Source organism: Gymnodraco acuticeps, unplaced genomic scaffold, assembly GCF_902827175.1.
Source record: "Gymnodraco acuticeps unplaced genomic scaffold, fGymAcu1.1, whole genome shotgun sequence".
NCBI lineage: Eukaryota > Metazoa > Chordata > Actinopteri > Perciformes > Bathydraconidae > Gymnodraco > Gymnodraco acuticeps.
In genome coordinates this window covers 818,014-839,408 of record NW_022992023.1, presented here as the reverse complement: position 1 = coordinate 839,408, position 21,395 = coordinate 818,014, and the positions used below count along the sequence as shown (strand labels likewise).

The following is a 21,395-nucleotide window of genomic DNA, read 5'->3' as shown; positions in this document are numbered from 1 at the left end:
TCTCGCAACAGAGAGTGCAATCTACTGTTTCACCATAACATCTAGAGGGGCGCTGTTTCACTCTTTGTAAAATACTCAGAGAATGGGGGAGAGACGGGCCGGCAGAATAATTACCGAAACTAAACTAAGTGTTTTTATTTATTTATTAAAATGATAACTACAATCCAAAAAACAGGGGAAGCCTGGCTTCCCTTGGCCTCCAGGAGAAAACGCCACTGAGTTCAAGGGATAATTCTCACAATTCTCATAATGTATATACTTCACCTGCGAGTGACTTCATCATTTTTTCTCTTGCCTTCTCGGCCCCACCTTTTTCTTTTCGTTTTCTTTGATTTGTATCCATGTTTTTTCATTCTCCCCGTCTGCCGCGGCGTCTAATCCCTTCTCTTCGTGTGGCCGGTCTTTTTTCTTCTTCGTGTGTTATTATTTGACAGATAAGAACCACACAACTGCATTAGCGGCCTCTGTCGGCCGTCAGCACAACTTAAATGATGACGTTAAACTATTTTTCTTTAAAGGGCCGGCCGGCAACGGCCCTTGACGACCGGCCGTTCTGTGGTTCTCCAGATTCTACAGATGGCCAGTCCGCCCCTGCCTTCAGATTCTGAACAATCTGAGACAAGCATGTCTCAAGATATTGTCATAATGAGCACAGTCAGTGATGCAGCTGTAGTCAGTGGCAGGGTCCCCAAAAAAGCTAGGACCGGCCCTGGTCAGTGGGCTCCAAGGAAACTCTCCCTGGCATTGGGATGAGGGAAGGAATCACTTGGCAGACACACGTTGTCCTCTGTACAGCAGAAATCCCCCAAAAACCGCAGTACCTCTTCACACCACTGTTGCCTTGGCAACGAGGCACAAGCAAAATGTCAATACCTCCTCAGAGATGCGTTCTTTGCACACTTCTTCTGTTTGCAGTGAGCAACTCTTCACCAACACACTGATTCAGAGAACCCAAAAGGTGGTGCAGAACTATCCAATGCTGCTGTAATCACAGCCATTCAGCTACTGAGAAAAACTCAATTTAAATCTCTCTCCCAACGGGTTACAAAATAAAACGGCTGAGGTCAGGAATGCTGAAACATGTGAATGTTAAAACAAACTAATGGTAGTAGTCTGCCTATTCTTTATTACTTCAGTTCTAAGTTAATAGGCAAAACAAGGACACCCTCCTTAACCACTATACTAATCTTTTATCTAGCCTACTTGGTTAATGCTATTCATTTTCAAATTGTTTATCTAAGTTGTGTTACAAGCATGGTGAGGTTGTAACAGAATACACAAATAACTGTATTCAATCCGCGCCGTATTTGAAAACTGTAATGAATTAAAATCAATGTTTAAGGACGTAATATAAGTTAAATATATTATTAAGCTAATCACTGTTTTATTGTGAAGGCATCTCTGGTGAACAGCGGCCTGTAGCTTTTATTTTGAAAGGCCGTTCTGGAAATATTCTCCGTAATGTGAACAGTGAGTTTGACTTCCAGAAACACGGAAAGTTACGATAACAATCGTTCTAATGCATTAAATAAAGTCATGAAAGAGACAAGGAGGGGAAAAGGCGTGTGGAAGCAAGCAATGAACTGAAAATGCCACCAATCCTCTGTTTTAACGTGATGGCGGACATTGAAAACCGAAGCGGGCATAAGCACCCCCTGTCTTACACATTTATAGATTCCTTCTGACTGACAAGCGTTCAAAACCCCTTCTGCTCATAACATAAAAATACAATTGTGATGAATAGCTTGCTCTTTTTCTGGTTGAAACAAAGGGTCTACTCTTCTTCCATAATTGACTTCATATCTATTATCTGACTAAATTATTTGTATTTATTAATACACTGGACAAATCTTGTCGTCCTATATTCTATTCTGAATTCAGAGTTCCTATCCCAGAATATTGTTACACCCTGTTCGGAGCTCTCAGCTCTGCAATTGTCTTGTGTATCTCCTGCTATGCTCTATTTTCTCAATTATTACACAGATTCGACGTAAAAAGATCACACAGAGTTTATTCCCTTATACATTCTGTCCGGCTTTTTTTGTGCGATGTATATTTCAACAGATAATTCTGGTATTTGCCGGTGCTTCGACACCCCTATATAGAGATGCGACCGACACAAGGAGATTAACCCAAACCAAAAAAATCCTTTATCGTCACGTTTAGCCGTTCAGATCACCCCCACAGCAAGAGTTTGCGAGATCCGGTCGTTTCAAATTGATTTTGAAAGTTGCGTATCTCCTCTTGAAAACCCACATATAATATTAGTCTACAGAATTTTCCCAGCGAGTCAGCCGTGCCGGACTAAACTACCTCACGCTCTCGCTGGTTCACTTTTTTTTCTTTTTTTTTTTCTTTTTTTTTAGTGAATTAAGGTACGGGACTTATAGCTATTTACCCGACTCTTACAAACACTCAGTGCCTTAGCTGCAGGACTCTATACCTGACTAAGCACTTTAACTCGGTGCCTTAGGTCCGGACTGTTCTACCTGACTCTAAGCCCCTTCTTACTTTAGTGAGTTAAAGGTACTGGACTGCAATACCAGACTTTTCACCAACACTTAGTGCCTTAGGTACAGGACTCATCTACCTGACTCTACAAACACTCAGTGCCTTAGCTGCAGGACTGTATACCTGACTAAGCACTTTCTTAAATATAACTCGGTGCCTTAGGTCCGGACTGTTCTACCTGACTCAAAGCCCCTTCTTACTTTAGTGAGTTAAAGGTACTGGACTCTATACCAGACTCTTCAAACACTCAGTGCCTTAGCTGCAGGACTCTATACCTGACTAAGCACTTTAACTCGGTGCCTTAGGTCCGGACTGTTCTACCTGACTCTAAGCCCCTTCTTACTTTAGTGAGTTAAAGGTACTGGACTCATCTACCTGACTCTACAAACACTTTGTTCAGTATTGTATTTTTTACCATGACTAAGGACACTGAGAACGCCGCTGACAACTCTAAATTGTTTGTAGTATAGCCAATCACAGACTTTGACAATCAACAGGTGTCTGCTCACCTTTGTATCTGGACGTCCTGATTTAGTTGTCAACGGTGTGCAGGTGTCCTCCCCTGGACTGAAATTCGTCCGCTGGCTGTCGGTGGTACTCCTAGAGACCAGCACTCATCACGTCGGGGTCACCAGATTGTAGGAGCAGACACAATAGTGGTGGCTCAAAGCCCACCTGTGCTCCGTGCCGTCCGTTAGATGAGCCTGGTCAGATTGATAAAAGAAGGAGTTCAACACACCGGCATAAAGTTATAACAATAATCTGATTTTAATGGTAAAAAACACCAATACAAGTTTACAGAGTACTCCGGACTCCCAGTTCTACTGCTGTGCGATACAGGTATCGGGACCAGCCAGTCAGAAACAGGGGGCATTTTGCATGAAGAAACAACAGTATATATGGACATATTTGGAGGTGGAGATGTGTCGGCTCTTCCGTCCCATTTTACTCCTAAGCTAATTAGAGTTCTGGGAAAAAGTATCTTTCTTCTGAACAGAGCGTGACAGCATCGGAACTATACAAGGTCAGAATCACTTTTGATCTTATACCTGGGTTAACTCCTTTAATTTCCCAGGGAAGATTTCACACAAACTATTATTTTAAAACAATCAAACATTGTACACAGAAATATTGGTGCTTCGGATTATTCCCAGCAAGGACCAAAGAAAAAGAACATGTGTGTGTGTTAGTGAGGGAAAGTGTATGTGTGTGTGTGTGCATGCTGATAAGCAGAGGCATATGCGTGTGTGTTGCTGATATCTGGGTTAAGGAGTTTATGTGTGTGTGCTGCATGAAGACAGGAGGAGGTGTATGTGTGTGTGTCAGGGTCTCTGGGTCATGGAGTGTAAGTAAGAAGGTTTAGATATATAGGATTACTTTAAACAGTCCCAAATAATACATGTTCACTTCAATACAGTTCAAGATAATACCTGTTTACTTTAATACAGTTTAGAACAATATCTGGGTGCTTTAATATATATATATATATATATATACACAGTGCAATATGCTTCTTAGTGCAATAATAAGCTACAGGGACGTTAATCTAACGTCGGTAATATTAACTTTATTTAATACAACATTTACGGTACAAGATTTAATCATACAGCCCATGTAGTATAATATTTTACAAATGATGAATTACAATGTGCAATATATCCGTTATTACAGCTCCGTGGGATGGCAGTAAGGCGATATGGGTCCGTTCTTATTGTGCATCCATGGGTAAAGAGAAACGCATGTAGTGCAGAACACGTAACATGAACGTGCCGGGCAGCGCGGTCCCGTGGGTTAGATGCGCGTTCATAATGTAGAGGGAAATAACTCTCCGAATAACGTAATTTGCACATTTTTACAACTTGAGGAACGAATGTTTTTACTAAGGGCTATACAAGTGTTCATACTGGGTAGTTTATTTAGTTTAAAAAAAATTATCCAACGATTTACAGACCACTCTTTCCCCATGTAAGTCAATGGGAAAAAGTGTTTCCGGGCCTGGCAACAAAACGGATGTGCAGTACCGCCGTTTGTCCACCACGAATATTCTCATCTGAGTCCGGCGCACTTCCTGGGGCTTGGTATCCTCCCTTTCGTCTCCTCCCGCACCCCTCCTCCCTCACCCCTCCTCGACTCCTCCGTGTGCATTTCAGCTATTGGGACGTCCTTCAAAATGGAGTATCTTGATCGATTTCCGGGTCAAGTCCCGGAGGAGGGGAAGAGAGGAGTCGAGGAGGGGTATTGGGATGAGGCTCATGTCTCCTGACTCGCTTCCTGCCTCGTCACTTCCCTCTAACTCCCCGGGTGCGTTCGGATAGTTTAAAAATCAGCTCCTAAATTCTAACCCTATCTCCTATTCTTTGACCTCTGAGTGAAACGTCATGGGGTTAAGGGATAGTGGATAGGAGAATTCAAAAGGACTTAGGAGAAGAGACTGCGGTGTTTTAGAGAATCCGAATGCACTTTCACTATCTGACGTGTTTATGATGCGCCAGCGGACGTCATAAATGTGCGTCTGCTGCTGTGGGGAAACTATGGAAACTACAATTTTCTATACAGCGGACTACAACATGGATGTTTAATAAGAACGAGGGACTACTGTAAACTCATCTAGAGACTCTGCACCGTGCTCTGACGCTGTTGCTTTATGTTTTATGAACAGGGACAACAGAGAAACATATTCTTCATGACCAAAGTTGGAATTGAAATAAAAAAGGAAAGTGAAACTTATGCTTGTCACCCTCTCCCTCCGGTCCACATTAATACAAATGATCCCAATACGTATGATTGTATGAAAAGATCTTAAAATCAATACAAATGTATTTATTATAAACGTTAGTCCTTAACATCTATCACTGTGTATATCACCATTCAAACATCTTTTAAAAGTTGAACAAACCCCACACAGCTCAGTGAAATGTTGACTTTATTTGATCATTTCAGTAAAAACTAACGTTCATATTTCTCTTTTTGATTATAATACTGATGAACGTTCAAAACAAAGCACTTTGGCAACTTACCACATACGTTTTAAAAAGCTTAATAAGCATCGTAACGTTCATGATATAATTTCTCCGTCATAATCGATTGTTTCTGTGAACTGTTGTGTGACGTCAAATGCTGCGGCTGCAAGGCATTGTGCAGCATTTTCTCCTCTCCTTTCGGTTAGGGAGGTCCAGTGGTTCCTAAGCTAAAGGAGGTTATAAAGGACGTTTGAAACCTCCTTTCCTATCATTCTAGAGAATTCGAACGGCACTTATCATGGCTGCCAGTGAGGGACTTCCGTTAGGAAGGTTCCTAAGCTAAATAGACTATTCGACTGCAGCCCTCCACTGTCAGTATAGGAAGTGACGATTCTGACGCGTTTTTTTTCCCGCCCACCGAAGGACTCGTTTGATGGAAGTTTTCAAATCACAATGGAGACTCATCACGGAGGTGATGAGTCCGCCCACCGTGCACTTTGGGTCGGCCTTGGCCAAGCCCTTTTGACCCCCCCAGCCTGGTTCTCGTTCACTTTTTTTTTTTCTTTGGCTATTGCACCCGGTTTCTACCGGGGACATTGCCCCCCCCCCCCCCCCCACTCATCCATATATTAACGGATTTTGACCATTTTTGTTGCTTTTTTCTCCTCTCCTCTCACTGATCGAATGGCAAACGCGACCCACTGTCGGAGGGCCTCCACGCCGGCCCGGCCTAGTGCCGGGGCTCTGGCGATCGGTTCCTCCGAACTGCGGGTTCGACTCTGATGGCCGGGAGGGTGTGCTGCGTTAGGGTGGGGGACTTCCCCCACTCTGCGTGTCTCTTCCTTCCCGGGCCGGCCGATATGAAGCGTGACCAAGACGCACCGTCCAGGGGTCCCACGGGTCCCGCAGCGGGGTGGAGGTTCCCAGCTGGAACCTCCCCACCTCCGCCGGGGTGCACCCGGCAAACACGGTTGTTTCTCGAACCTTCCACTGTTGTCTAGCGGGTGTAACTAAAATACAATATGTCGTATTTATATATTTAAATAAATATATATCTATATAGATAAGTGTCAGTACGATTTTATTTTGTATTTGCGTGCATTTCCTGTTTGGAAAGTGGCACTGTACTGATAGTGGTGATTTTATTTTTGGAATTCTTAGCGTGCACTTCCTGTCCTGAGAGTGGAGGTGTCCTGAGAGAGGAGGTCTGCACCGGAACTGTCCTGAGAGTGGAGGTCTGCAGGCAGACCCCTCTCGTTTTTTCAGCCTTTGTTATCATTTTGATAGGCTAATTAAACATATATATTCTTGTCTGTGGTTGTTTTTGCGTTCAAGGCATACAAGGGGTGTAACATTATTTTAATACCAAAACTATATTGAAATAGAGTCTCGCTTGAACAGCAACTGCGTAGCTGTAACATTACTGGGTTATTAGGTGATAACTACCAAAGTAAAGTAACTTCAGACGCAGACGTCACGTAGCTTCTCAGACGAGAGGGGTGGTGACGAGAGTGTCACGTTACTTCTCTCGCGGCATAGTTCACGGCATGGTAGGCGACGATCGACACATTAGTGAGCTCAGTGAGTTCGTTCATTGGCACAAATCACACCTCATATTCTTTGGCACAAATCACACCTCAGTGTGAACTCCTCTGTCCGCGTCACCTCCTCAGAGGCTTCTCAATACTCAAATTTCCCCTCCTCGACTCCTCGGTCCTCCGGTAGTGACCCGGAAATGAATTTCAGCGCGCCATTTTGAAGGACATCTCATTTCTCTAAATGCACACCGAGGACCGAGCATCGAGCGTCGAGCGTCGAGGAGGCTCTCTGCAGGAGCTATAACCGAGGATACACTGATGGTTCCTCCACGGCTCCTCCGCGGATGCATTTCCGGGAACGGTGGAGGCGTGACGCACGGCCGGACTTATCTCAGCCAATGACAGCTCTGCATGCATCCTCTGGATATTATTTTAGAAACTGCTTTCATCGCGTCGCGATCAGAGCCCTAGAGATACTAAGAGTTACGACACTCTTTGATGTCGCCGCCAGCCGGTCACGTGGTTTATGTATGCCGGGATAGTTCCAAACGCACTTCCGTGGCAATGCTTCTCTATGGCAAAAACAGCACGAACATGGTCAAAATAGTCATAGCTTAAACCAACGCTGTTATTTTTTAAAGATTGCTTTCATATTTACATGATGTGGTTACACTTTGTATGAATTGGCACTATTTCCAAGTTTCGTTATTTAACGATTTTTTGAGGGGAAAGTGTGGTAGCACAAGCAGGCTATGTTGCTGTCACTGCCAGGGCAGTCACGTCCGTAGTATGGGACAGACAGACAGCAGCGATTGCGTTATTGAATGGTAAATATATATAAAAAAACACACACACCCAAGTACTTTTTTAGCTGTAATTGCATTATTGCATACTTTTTATTGACAGTTTTGCATTTGGAGAGGCAGGGTGAGAACGGAAAGCTTGGTAGTGTAGTGCCAGGAAAAGGGAGTCGGAGGCGGTGTATTAAGAACAGAGTTCCAATCTTTATTAGCCATTAATAACAGAGAGGTTATCACATGAACTGCTCTGCTTGACGAGCTAGCAGGAATGGAAGCTAACGCTACAGGTGTTCACACTAAAGGGTCCGTGTGGCAACACAATACGAGAGGTGAATTATGTCCAATAACGTGTCACCACAGTAGCCTATTACTTAGATACGTTTTACATTTTTGGAGGGAAACCCTTGTGTTCATGTTAGCATGGGTAGCATGATCATGTTAAGACTATGAATATCATTTTACCACAACAGTGGATGAACAATTGATATATGTGTTTGAACAAGAACAACAGGAAGAACAAAGTAAAAGGGACGAACACATGTGTGAACAAGTATTAAGAACAGTGTATGGAAAAAGTGATGTGATGATGTGGGATGTGTGTTAGAACAAAACAAAGTCAAATGAATGAGAAGGAGAACAAAGAGGGTTAGGGTTAAACAGAAAAAGATTAATTCAGCCAAAAAACACAATTAGATTAATCTAAAGTGTAAAACAATCTTCAACACAGACCAAATGAGTGCCCTTGGACAACAAAACATATGGTGGGGCAACGATAAATAAAATTGAGACAGAGTGGGAGACTGAAAATGATTACTATGATACATATTCAAACTATTTACAAAACTATTTACAGAAGCTCCTGTTGAACCATGGATTTTACAAATATTTACAAACAACTATTTACAAAAAAGCAACTATTTACAAAAAAGCAATACTATTTACAAAAAAGCAATACAGAGCTCTCGGGCATCCAGGAGCCTAACCATTTTGAAAAAAACAAAAAGGTTCCTTTGTGAAAGGGACATCCTCTTCATCTGTTTCCTGGGCCCTAAAAAGCAGAGCAAGAATAGGAACAGTGGTGAATAAGGGGAGAGAATACAGTTGGGAGCAGACTGAACAGAGGACATAGCAATATTCATGTTAAAATGTTTGCACTACAAATATTATGGCACTTTCGTTTATATTGCATTTTAATAGATCAGTTGTCATACCATGGTTGGATGTGCAGCATTTGGATGCTCTAATCGATCCGAGAAGGGGTTCCAGATGTATGGCTTCCCTAAGGACATAGAGCGAAGGAAGAGATGGATGGCAATGGTCAACAGACAAAACCTGTGTCTGACAACAACAGCAGAAAACTCTGTCATGTAAGTAATGTTCACAGAGGTGACATGACTTGTTAACATTTTAAAAGGCATCATATTTCCAAGTGTAGAGAATTATGACTCTTCAATGACATTTGAAGTGTGCAGTGGAAACTGATCAAACCTACCTACCTACAGGTACACTTTGAAGACGACCAATATATTGACAACAAATCAGGAGGAAATTTGAGGTTGAGGCCAGATGCTGTTCCAACAGTATTTATACATCGGCCTAAGCCGAAAAGGAGGAAATCCACATCAAGGAGTATGCCTCCAGCTGTTAATGTCAGGAATGATGACCACACCTATTATGGCACATCAAACATTGGTATGATATATGAAGCTAACAATGTTTCCCATGTTATATAATTCAAGGATAGACTACACTCCTAATGCAACCTTCAGATTATACAGCTTCAAAACTACCAGGGTTCAGGGATTCTCTGAAGACTCATATACCACATGTAGATCATCTACAGATTTCTTCATACTTTAACATTGCCAATAGACAAACTTAGATGAATGTCACTATAAGAGTGTAGTGTACCCTTAAATGACAATAGGTGCACATGTAAAGGCAGCATACAAATATAACAGCAAGATTGCCTTGTTATTGTTATTCAGGGAGATATTGAGGTGGAGTTCCAAGGGAATGAAAGGGACATAACAGACAGAGAGAGTGAGACAGATGTCAGCAGACTGCCAGGGGCCAGTATGTCAGGGGCCGACAATCAAGAGGCCACCTTACCAGAGATCAGTGTGCCAGGAGCCAGTCAGTCAGGGGTCAGCTATGAAGAGGCCAGTTTGCCAGGGTCAGGTGCTCCAGGGACCAGACTGCCAAGGGCCAGTTGTGACCAGGCTCACGTGGAGGATCTAATGAGGCAACTGAGAAGGGAGAGATTACTAAGAAAGAGAGCAGAGAGGGCTCTGGTAAACCGGAAAATGATTAATTCGGCATTAAAAAAAACACACAATTTGATTAATCTAAAGTTTAAAAAAATCTTCAACACAGACCAAATTAGAGCTAGATTACCATCCATCTGATGAGGTTTTCACCCTTGTTCAGAACGTGGAGCAGCTGTTCCGTGTGAGGACGAGCGATTCCCTCATGGAGTCCTCAAATGCAGTGTCACAGCTGGAACAAGAAGCCATGTTGCTGGACAGTAACCTTCCCTCATGCCATGACCTGAAGAAAGAAATCCTCTCAACATACATCAGGCTGAGGTTAAGGATTGCATCAAAGTGCATCAGGGCTGAGAGGAAGGATAAACATAAAGGGTATCTTGGCAGCAAGAGTCAGAGTAAGAAGGCAAAGAAGACCCAACAGACCTCTGCACCGAAGGTCATAACATCTAGGCCACTGCCAAACACCTTACTCGTTGCCAGCGATGTACTTGGCATCTCCATTCCCGGTCCACCGTCAGCAGCCTCCAGCCTCCTCTTCTTTCAGCAGTCATCACCTGCAGCCGTTGCCAGCAGCACCCTCCAGCAGCAGCACCCTCCAGCAGCAGCACCCTCCTTCAGCAGCAGCACCCTCCTTCAGCAGCAGCACCCTCCTTCAGCAGCAGCAGCCTCCGCCAGCAGCAGCAGCAACAGCCATGGCTGACATATGAGGCTGAATAAAAAAAAGTGCTATTTTTAAAAAGTGTTTATTTTGTTAAAAATAAACATTTTGGATGCAGGACCATGTTTTAGGCTCATCCTTCATTCACTGCTGTAGAGTAGCCTATTCAGTAGGCTATTATTTTTTTAAGACTGAATAATACATTTGAAGAACAATCATTAAACTAGTGTGTATATTACAAAGGAATCTATCCTAGCATGCCATCAAGCATTAAAAAGTAGCGCTAGGCTAGTTGTACAGTACAGATGAGTTAACACGGAACAGTACAAAAAACAACTAAGTACAGTCAACATGTCACATAATGAAATGTTAGTATATCCCAAAATTCAATGAAATATTAAATGAAATATTTATCACAAACGCCACCTCATTTTTACTAGTGCTAGCAGTTAAGTCATATCATACAGAAAAAGCCGACTAAGGATGGCTGACACGGTCAGGTTCAGGAGATAAAAACCAAAATAACAATAAAAACACATAATCAATCTAAATCCTGCTTGTTAGTTACCCAGCATTAGTGCTGCGTACCTGGACTCACATTCAGGTTCAGGTCCGGACTCAAGTCCAGAGGTTCAGGTTCAGGTCCGGACTTATAAGTCCGGACCTGAACCCATGGCTTGTGTCAAGTTGTGTGAGCAACTAAAGTGAACTTATTGTGAGCTAATTATCAATTGAAAATGAACTCATAATCAACTCAAATTCAAACTCATCAGGTTTATTGTGCTCCCTTCCAACTTGTGTCTACATTTCTCTACAAAGTACAAATGTAAAAAAAAAAACTTTTTGCCACTTAGTCTACAAATGACTTATGACAGCAACTACAGTGAACTACTACAAAGTGCAAACATTTATTTCATTTACCAAACTAAAGTAACCAAACAGTCCCTGAGCTGACTGAGCCTAAATCCCTAAAACGTTGCTGAAAGGTAGAGTGTAGAGTAGACTATACGCATTACACTGTTACACACCTACTATACAGTATAGACTACACTGTAGTGTACTGTACTGTCTGTACACCATGTATTTTCTACAACTCAACATGTGTACATTATACAGTACATACTACATACATAGTGATGTACATACTGTTAGAAATTAAAATCAATGTTGATATGGCGTAATTTTGAATTAAATACACTATTTAATTTAAATCAGTTTTATTCTGAAAGAACCGGAAGTTCACACTATTAACTTGATACTTTTATTCTGAAAATTATTCACTTCCGGTTAGCATTAGCATGTGGCGAAATGCTACGTTTTCAAACCGTGAATCGAAGGTGAAATGACATGATGTTGTACACTGAGCACACTGGGATTAGCACTGATTTATTGACGCTGAATAACGTTTATCAGGGAATGTTTAAATAACCACAGATACCAGAATATACGCAAGTGCTAGTTTTTTTGCCAAGTCCAAGTACCGGTTCCCGACGTTCCGGTTTTAACCGGACTTGAACCGAAACTTTTTACAAGTCCAGTACCGGTTCGGCGTACCGGTACGCAGCACTACCCAGCATCATTGATTCTTTCACACACACATACGGGTTTTGGGCCGAGGGCGACACCGTACTTCCGGTATCCGCCATTTCACACGAGGTGCAAGCAGAATATCATAGTCTATTGCCTTAATCCAGGGTTACTCAAATACAAATCTTAAAGGTCCAAAATAAATGTTTCAATAAGACAAAGGTCCGTTTATTACGGTCATTCAAACTTTTAAACAATTGCAACAAGATTCTTAACACGAGGTTGCAAAAACAAAATAATCTGTATGCAGCAGTTTTCATTGTTATTGTGTCTGTGCTTGACCCCTCAGAGTCGCAGTGTAAGAGCTGCACAGTTATGAATAAAGGCAGCTGCACCCTCTTTCATTCAGCATTCCCATTATTGCTTTATAAATGTCTTGCCCCCTTGTGTGTCCACTGAGGTTCGTCAGGCCCAACACATCTTCAACAAACTCCCCCTTTGCCTCATCATAAAAACTCACAAACACCAGCAACTGAGCATTGTCAGTGGTGTCAGTGGACTCACCCACAGCTAAGGAAATGCACTGTGCATTTTTTATTCCATCACAAAGCTGATGAATCAAATCACCAGCCAGTATTTATGTTCTTCTGGTTGCTGTGGAATCTGAGAGGGGGATTTGCTTGATTTGACCTGTTATTTCCTCTTTTTGTTTGCCTTCATCATGGTCTCCATCAATTCAGTCATGCATTATTTTATACTTCAGTTATTATCCAGTGGAAAGCCCTTACCTACTGGCCTAGTTAAATCAAAGTGGTTACTTTTTTTTGGCTGGGCAGTGAAGTTTTACACACCGTCTTATTTGACTTTCTCAGGACTTAAAACAGTTTTTTGGGGGCAGACCCCCTCAAAGAAAAAAATATATTTACACACGTAAGGTCATCATCTTAAAGGTGGGGTAGGTAAGTTTGAGAAACCGGCTCGAGATACACTTTTTGTTATATTCCATGGAATGCTCTTAACATCCCGATAGCAATGAATATCTGAAGTATTTGACACAAAATCCATAAAAAAATGTCATCTGTGGAAGCCGTGGTACTGTAAAAAGTACAACCAATCCGTTTAGGCCGGCTAAACGGATTGGATTGCCGCCCTGTCTGTCAGCCTTCCATCTCATGCACGCACAAATGTATCTCGTGCCCTCATTGGGCGTGCATTGCAGCAGTACTTCAATGACTCGCCAGGCGGCCACTTTCACCAGTCTGCAGACGTCATGTGCGCGTTCATGTGTGTTGGAGGAGGTGCTCTGTAAGGAAGTCTGAAGGAAGGGGCGGATTCTTTTCGGCTGTGTATTTTCAAATTGTAGTGCACTCGAGCCGGTTTCTGAAACTTACCTACCCCACCTTTAATAGTTGTGTATGCTCATCCGTGAGCAGAGCATCAAGTTGACATGTCTATTACAGCTGAATGCGGCGATTACCATTTCACAAACGTATTAAGATCAACAGCTTTAGTGCGTTTTGATTCAATGCTGAGTACAGCCAAACTGACAGTCTCTTCTCTGTCATTGTAGACCGCAAATACCTCATTCCTTCAGTGCTTGGGTCCGAATGCTTCTCGTTTTGCGCCGTCCAGTTCAAAATGAAATCGCCGCCAATCGTATGTCCACACTCGCGCCAGGACCGGGGGACGTGCATGACGTGCATCTTGTGCTGCATTCACTTGCACTCGGACATTAGAGACTTTCTCTCATAAATGTCCGATGAGCCACAACTTTTCTTTCAAAACAAAGCTGCCAACTGGGGTGGCAGCTGGGGTGGCAAGGCCTATTTTTAGGGTGTCAGTTGCCACCCCGGTAGGTGAAACTACGCTACAAGCTACAGTACAGATGGAACTAGATGAGCTGTTAACTCTCGCTCTGAATTTTGTTTTTTTTAATTCTCGCTCTGACTTAGACAGGTTGAAAGAGACACACACATTTTTCCCACCCACATTCCGCGAAGACCCGCCCTACTGTGCCTCTGATTCGCAGATTGTTTGGGGGGGAAAAACGCTGACTGGATGCTGAATGTGATTGGACCAAAGCGTTGACACACACAGGTGGAACACAGTGGAACAGTCAGACATGCAGAGCGCTGTTTGCAGTGGACATAGCGGAGAATTTTGACTCGTTGCGAATGCGTTGTGGCGATGTCTCACATATAATACAGAGAGATAATACATATGAAAACTATAATTTGCTCAGAGTCCGGAGACAGTGGTGGTTCGGTCCGGATCCGGACCGGAGTCCGTAGTTTGAGGATGCCTGCCTTAATCAATATAGTCAACTCTAAAATACCACATATATGCAATGGCATGATAATATTATTGTGACAAGTGGGGTATTCACCTGGTGTTTCCAGAAATTAGACGTAGATGCTGCCAAAATCGAACGAAGGCCACTTTCGAGGGTCGTAATTCCATACATTGTAAGGGCAATCCGACAACCCACACAGCTCTAGTTTACGCTGGTAACGACCTAGAGCACATCCCTCAAGTCCAGAGATGTAATCCGAAGACATGCAGCGATTTATTCGGTCGTTAATTCAGAAAAAAAACCTAGTGCGCTCTGCATGGCTACGTTAGCTAGCTGTTTATATTAGCACCTCCAGGATTTTTGCACCTCCAGAAAAATGGCGTATTTATATATATATATGGCGCACGTTGCATTGTGGGTAGCTCGTGACGTCACTGTATAAGCTGCTAGCGATTCATTACTGAAATCTTACCTTCAAAGCTGACGAAGTCGCGCTAGCTAACTAGCAGGCAATGCTAGCAAAATTGGTTGTAACTGTCACTACCCGATCTGCAGCTCTGCCCGATCTGCAGTGCGCATGTGCGAGATGGTCCGCCATATTGGACAACTCCGGACGGCAACCCAAGATGGACACTTGACACAGTGGCTTTTAGCAAAGCTCAAAAATAAAACCAGAGAAAGATGAGTTATTGCTATTACGACGTGACTTCACTGTTATTTAACAACTCTTTTTATTGGGTTCTTTTATTTGGGGTTAAGTACATTGTCAGAATAAGTGAGAAATGCAACAAGCAGTGAAGTGGAAAGTAATGTAAACAATCTACAGAATAACATATAGAATGAATTGAATGATGAATAAACAGTGGGGTATCACTGTTTATTCATCATTCAATTCATTGCACCTGGTTGGAAGCTAAACTGCATTTCGTTGTCTCAGTACCTGTAATATGTGCAATAACAATAAAGTTTCTCTTTAAGTTAAACCAAATCATTAAAATAAAATCTATTGTAATGTAATGATTTGGTTTAACCTTATTTATTGAATACATCATTTAAAATGGCAAGATTAAATCAAATTACATCCATGTTGTACACATCATAAAGCTTAAAGTGGCAGCAAAATAATTAACACAGCAGCAGGTCTGTTCAATTCATGCTCATTAAGCTTCATGTGTGCGGATCTGAAGGGACTGATCATTTGTAGCCTGTCCACCTATCAGTTTTGCAAACATTAAGAGGGAGGAGCATTTCTAATTATGGAACCCAGTCACTGGTGTGGTTCATCATCATGACTGAATTAACAAACCTATATAAAGCAATGGAGATCACCTTTGTCTACAGTGGGTAAAATGGAATTTGTGGTGCTTACACTGTGTGACGAACAGGGAAACATCACTGTAAGAGTCTCACAAGACATTTCCCAAAGACTACAAAATGGTGAGTAAACAACTAAATTGCATTCCAACAATCTGGATATGATTTTAAATGATGTAAATTATTTTTCAGATAACAGTTTAGCAGCTGCACTTATGCAGCAAGCAAGGGCTGCAACAAATGCACAAGGTAATCTATCATTTAAATCAAAAATGGTATTGTCTTTTAATGCAAATCAAACAAATGACATATTCATGTTTATTGTAAACAAATATTTAATTTTCTCTCAATCAGTCCCTTTAGATCTGTCTTCAGATGCTAGGCCTGCTCCTGACGAAAGACCTGCTCCTGACGAAAGGCCTGCTCCTGACGAAAGGCCTGCTCCTGACGAAAGGCCTGCTCCTGATGAAAGGCCTGCTCCTGTAAGGCCTGCTCCTGTAAGGCCTGCTCCTGTAAGGCCTGCTAGATCCCAAGCTGGCACTCCTCACCTGGCATCCCCCTCCAGCCGGTCAGAACACCTTGAGGCAACACAAGGTACAGTAACTAAAATGAGGATCTAAACAGCAATTGCTATTTGTTTGAGTTACTAACACTTGTGTCTTAACAGATTTCACACACAACACCATACTGCTGCTTTTGGACCTGACAAAAACACACCAACAGGTGTACTATCACTCCAAACCCGGTTTTTACAAAATTCTACAACGGCAGTTCAGCAAGGAGGGATACAGTTTCTCCTCAGACAAAATCCGGAAAAAACTCAACAACCTTTTGACCACCTACAAAAGGGCCAAGGACCGTTGTACCTCAACAGGAGAGGGGAACATAACGTGGGAATATTATGGGGTAAGAAGTTTGTTCTTGCACATCTAGTTGGTAAAAGCAACATTTCCATTTGAACAATTCTGCAATTCTACAGATAATGGACAACCTGTTTGGGAGGTGCGGTGTTGGGAGCGCACCTCCAGGCACTCTTGTTTCCACCCCTCTATTACCCACTGCCTCACAACCATCCACCACACTGCCGTGTGCCTCTGAGGCCCAGCCTGGTCCCTCCATGACCCTGCCCACCACACTGCCGTGTGCCTCTGAGGCCCAGCCTGGTCCCTCCATGACCCTGCCCACCACACTGCCGTGTGCCTCTGAGGCCCAACCTGGTCCCTCCATGACCCTGCCCACCACACTGCCGTGTGCCTCTGAGGGCCAGCCTGGTCCCTCCATGACCCTGCCCACCACTCAGCCGAGATCAATCCGGTCTCGAGTCTCCTTCTACGACCTGTATGAGGCCCACTCGGAGAGGAGGACCAGTGCACTGGAGACACTGGTGCGGCCAGAACAGGAGCGCCGGAGAAGGCTGAAGGAGAGAAATAGGAGGAGGTTTGAAGCTAAAATGTTGACTGCGATGGGAGAAGTTGTTTCCCAGTTAAAGTCCATTGGGAGCCAACAAGAGCGCATCATTGAGCTTTTGCAGGACAAGCCCAATATGCCATAATTTCCCCCACACTGGGTATTCCCTGAATTAATTTTTTTATAAAGAACACCACCTCAGTTTGTTTATGGAAGTAATATTGTTTAGATTAGTTATTTATTTTCCTCGTTATGCAGTTGAGTTATTATTTAATCCCTGGCAATTGCCTTGTAATATTTGTATTTGTATACACTAAGTGTTCACAATGTTTATATGCAATTATTATTTATTTGCCAAGTACATGTGTACATATGTATATATAGTTATTTCATTTTCAAAGAAGATAGTCAACTGCTATTGACATGTGCAGAAAATGACCATATCTAGTTTTCATATATATGCATTTATTTTTTACTTGCCCAATCATTTTGGATGACATTACATGTTACTTGTTAGGCGCTTTAATCCAAAGCGATTTACATACTCAATACTGTGGGCATAAAAGGAAAGTAAATAAAAAACAAATGTCTTCCACAAAGAATATGACAGTGGTTATTTGTGGGTGGGGGGGGGTGTGTGTGTGTGAGCTCTTTAAAAAAAGTCACAAATCTGATTTCTGTGCAACACTGCATCTTGGTTCTGGGGATGCGGTGCCCTGTTATCTGCTGCTTCAACCTGCTCATCAACTTCAATTGCTTCCCCTTCCTCCAAGCACATGTTGTGAAGTATGCAACAGGCAGTGACTGCTGTGCTAATGTTTGCAATGTTTTTCATGTACAAACATTTGAGCCTCCTGAACTTCGTTTTCAGTAGGCCAAAGGTATGCTCAATGACGACACGTGCAACATTTAATTTTTGATTGAAACGACGCTGCCTAGCAGTTAAATGGCCATTGTCCCTGTATGGCCTCATAAGCTGAGGCATTGTGGGTAGGCAGAGTCCCCAATGATGTGCATTCCCTCAGGCACCAGGGACTGGGGATCTTCATCAAGCAGCCTTCCAACAGCAGACAACCGGAATGCCCGTGCATCATGCCAGCTACCAGGGTGGCCCACATTAACATGACAGAATCTCCGTTTACTGTCACAGAACCCAGTAAGCACAACAGAATAAAACTGTTTTCTGTTGATGTATGCTACTGGGTTCTCACAGTGTGGTTTCACAATAGGAATGTGGCATCCATCTACCGCACAGACAGTGTTGGGAAATCCTGCTGCACGAAATCCTAACTCAGAATTATGTAGGGCTTGCCCTGTGGGCCAGGAAATGTGGTGAGACAAATATGTGGTGACAAGACTACAGAATTCATGGAGATGCAGGCAGACAGTGGATTTGGTGATATTGAAACAATCAGCAACCCCCCTATAGGACTCCTGGTTTGATAGAGTCCACAGACAGGCAAGAACATTGTTCCAGTAGAACGGGCCAATAGTCGTCATCACATCCTGTTTGGTAGAAAGGAATAAATGGCTTTTAATATCACCAGTCCAGATAATACATATTTGATGTTATTTATTTATATATATATATACACACACATACTTCCACATGTCCCCTAGACAATCGGAAATGACTTTTGAAGTCTGAAGGACTGTACTGTGGGACCACTTCTTCCACAAATTGTTGGACCTTTGGAACGGATCTAAGGAAGGCAGACACAGGAGCAAATGATGACCATAAATCATTAGACCCAGAGCCGTATAATAGAAGAGTTACGACAACGGAAGTCCAAAAACGGTTATCGTCACGTGGTTCATGTAGACGAGGATCGTTCCCCGGAAGTTCATGGCGGGCAATGTGAATGCATTGATAACAGGAGATAGAACTACAATTTTTGGTAATTATTAGTGAATAAAGGTTTTGATTTGCAATATGTATACAACAAATCGATATGTGTATGTATTTACATCAATATGTTTTAAAAAATAAAATAGAATTTGCTCATATTAAGTGATAATATTAGGATTAGTGTGAACAACTAGTTTACATGTTAGGCTAACAGTGCCTTGGTTAAAGAGCCTGTTGCTGTTTATTTATAGCTTTGAATTCTTTAAAACCAATATTATCTTCTTAAACTTGTATGGTAGTCAGGAGCATCACTTTCTAATGTTTATTGATATATTTAGAGGGAGGGGATCTAAAGTAATGCTTTAAAATTCAGATTAGATTAATGTCTACCATTTTCTTAAATTCATGGTAGTTTCAGTAATCCCATGGTAATTGAGGACACAAGTTATCTAAATGACTAATGTCATCTTTATGGCTTTCAGAAAGGACAGGTGACTATCAAAGGACTAGCAGCAGCAGCATGATGATGATGATGATGTTAAATGTGTTGTTTTAGGAACATCCATTGCAAATACATGGAATTCAATAAACATTGGATAGCATATCATGCAGTTTGTCTGTGCCTTTTCCTCCGTGTTGTCCTGGTTTGCTGTGCTGCCTCCTAGTCGCCACCATGGTTTGCTGTGCTGCCTGGGGATGCTCCAATCGCTCAGAGAAAGGAGTACGAATGTACGGCTTCCCCACTGACACAGAGCGGAGGAAAAAATGGCTGGCTCAAGTCAGCAGGAGCAATTTCACGACCAACAGCAAAAACATATGTGAGATAATTATATACAAACACTGCATTTGCACTTTTTCACAAAACGAAAACCACACCATTGGGAAAGCTTAATGTTTTGTTTAATACAAAAAAAACAGGGAAAGGCTTGAAAAACACAGAGTTGAGACTCAGGGTGCAGGGTGAGGGTCTCAGTGCAGGTATTCAGGCTCCATTGAATCCCCCTCTGGTTCTTGTGCTGAAAGAGGGATAAACAGACAGGAGAAAGGGTTATACACACCTATATAGCACACCTATTGGATGGGAAATTGCCTTGGGGAGATAAGGTGTGGTCTTTGTTCCCAACTGAAGTTATGGAACTTTATTATTTGTGAATTTAATAAAGTATGACAAATGGCATCAGTGAATTTCTATAAAGTTGTCTCACATTCTTGGTCATATTTTATATACAGTATGTAATGAGTATAACATGTCCAGTAAGTATAAAGTGTTTCCTAATACTGTGTATTCAACCACTATGGAATATGTATGTGGGCAAACAAGATTCAGACACAGTTGTTCTGTGTGTGAAGTAACCTCAAGTCACTCCGCAGGCACATTTTGATGCAGACCAGTTTGTCAAGACAAAAAAGGGCAAGACTAGGCTGAGAGCAGAGGCTATACCCACCATCTTCGTGCATCGCCCTGTGGTCAAAAAGAGAAGGGCCCCTGCACCACGATTCAGCCCGGGACCTGTATCTACAAAGCCCATAGCTCATGATCACAGCGATAGTGTGAAAGGTGACACAGGTATAATAAGTATGAACTCTTAGTAACAAAAGTAATATTTCTTATTTTTAAGTGGTATAATATTTTAAATGTTCGAACATTTACAGTGCCATGTCTTCTACTGACATTAGTCTCAAAGATTGAGGGAAGAAGGGATGACACAGGGGAGCCAAAAATCACTCCATCAGTCAGAGTGGAACAGCTGATGGCGGTGAACAGAGCAGCAGCACCTGACCTCACAAAAACTGAGAAATGTATTCTCTTCCATCTTGCAGGCTACATCGTCCACAAAATCATCAAGTTTGCCAGCATCTGTGAAAAATGCAAAATTGCAACAGAGCACCATGATGAGAGTCCTTCTGGTGACAAACAGCTTGTTAGTGGACTTGAAAGACTTCAAGGCAGGTGCTCTTTGTCGTCCCTCCCAAGAAGCCTTTGACTTCATTCACCAAATTGAGGAACTATTTAGGACCAAGACTGGTTCCTCCCTCATGCAGCTCCCCAACGCAGTGGGTGTCTTGGAGAAAGAAGCTCAGGCCCTCTCCAGCAGGCTTCCGTCATGCTGTGGAGTACAACAAAAAACTCGTAAAAGATTTATACGGCTGAGGCTGAGAATTGAGGCAAAACAAATCAGAAATGACAGAAAAAAAATAAAATTAAAAGATGGCCATTTTGGAAGCAAGAGCCAATCCAAAAAGGTGAAAAGGAACAACAGCAGCCAA

The 21,395-nt window shown here is 42.5% G+C and overlaps 1 protein-coding gene and 2 long non-coding RNA genes across 4 annotated transcripts; 1 reads left to right on the top strand and 2 right to left on the bottom strand.

Moving 5' to 3' along the window:
• Nucleotides 1-2,359: 2,359 nt before the first annotated feature.
• LOC117536605 lies at nucleotides 2,360-2,878 on the bottom strand. Its single transcript, XR_004567587.1, has 2 exons — nucleotides 2,787-2,878; nucleotides 2,360-2,443 (listed from the first exon to the last, which is right to left on the bottom strand). It is a non-coding gene; the product is annotated as an uncharacterized LOC117536605 (long non-coding RNA).
• A 5,464-nt stretch (nucleotides 2,879-8,342) lies between these two features.
• LOC117536599 lies at nucleotides 8,343-10,855 on the top strand. 2 transcript variants are annotated; one of them, XM_034201538.1, is made up of 3 exons: nucleotides 8,343-9,176; nucleotides 9,312-9,501; nucleotides 10,240-10,855. In XM_034201538.1, exons 2-3 carry the CDS (start codon nucleotides 9,376-9,378, stop codon nucleotides 10,777-10,779), a joined length of 666 nt encoding a protein of 221 aa, XP_034057429.1. In that variant the 5' UTR covers nucleotides 8,343-9,176; nucleotides 9,312-9,375; the 3' UTR covers nucleotides 10,780-10,855. The 2 variants fall into 2 exon arrangements, with proteins under 2 accessions (XP_034057429.1, XP_034057430.1); XM_034201539.1 differs by lacking the exon at nucleotides 9,312-9,501.
• On the bottom strand, nucleotides 8,422-10,123 carry LOC117536606. The gene is made up of 3 exons (XR_004567588.1): nucleotides 9,922-10,123; nucleotides 9,021-9,088; nucleotides 8,422-8,857 (listed from the first exon to the last, which is right to left on the bottom strand). It is a non-coding gene; the product is annotated as an uncharacterized LOC117536606 (long non-coding RNA).
• Nucleotides 10,856-21,395: the final 10,540 nt, after the last annotated feature.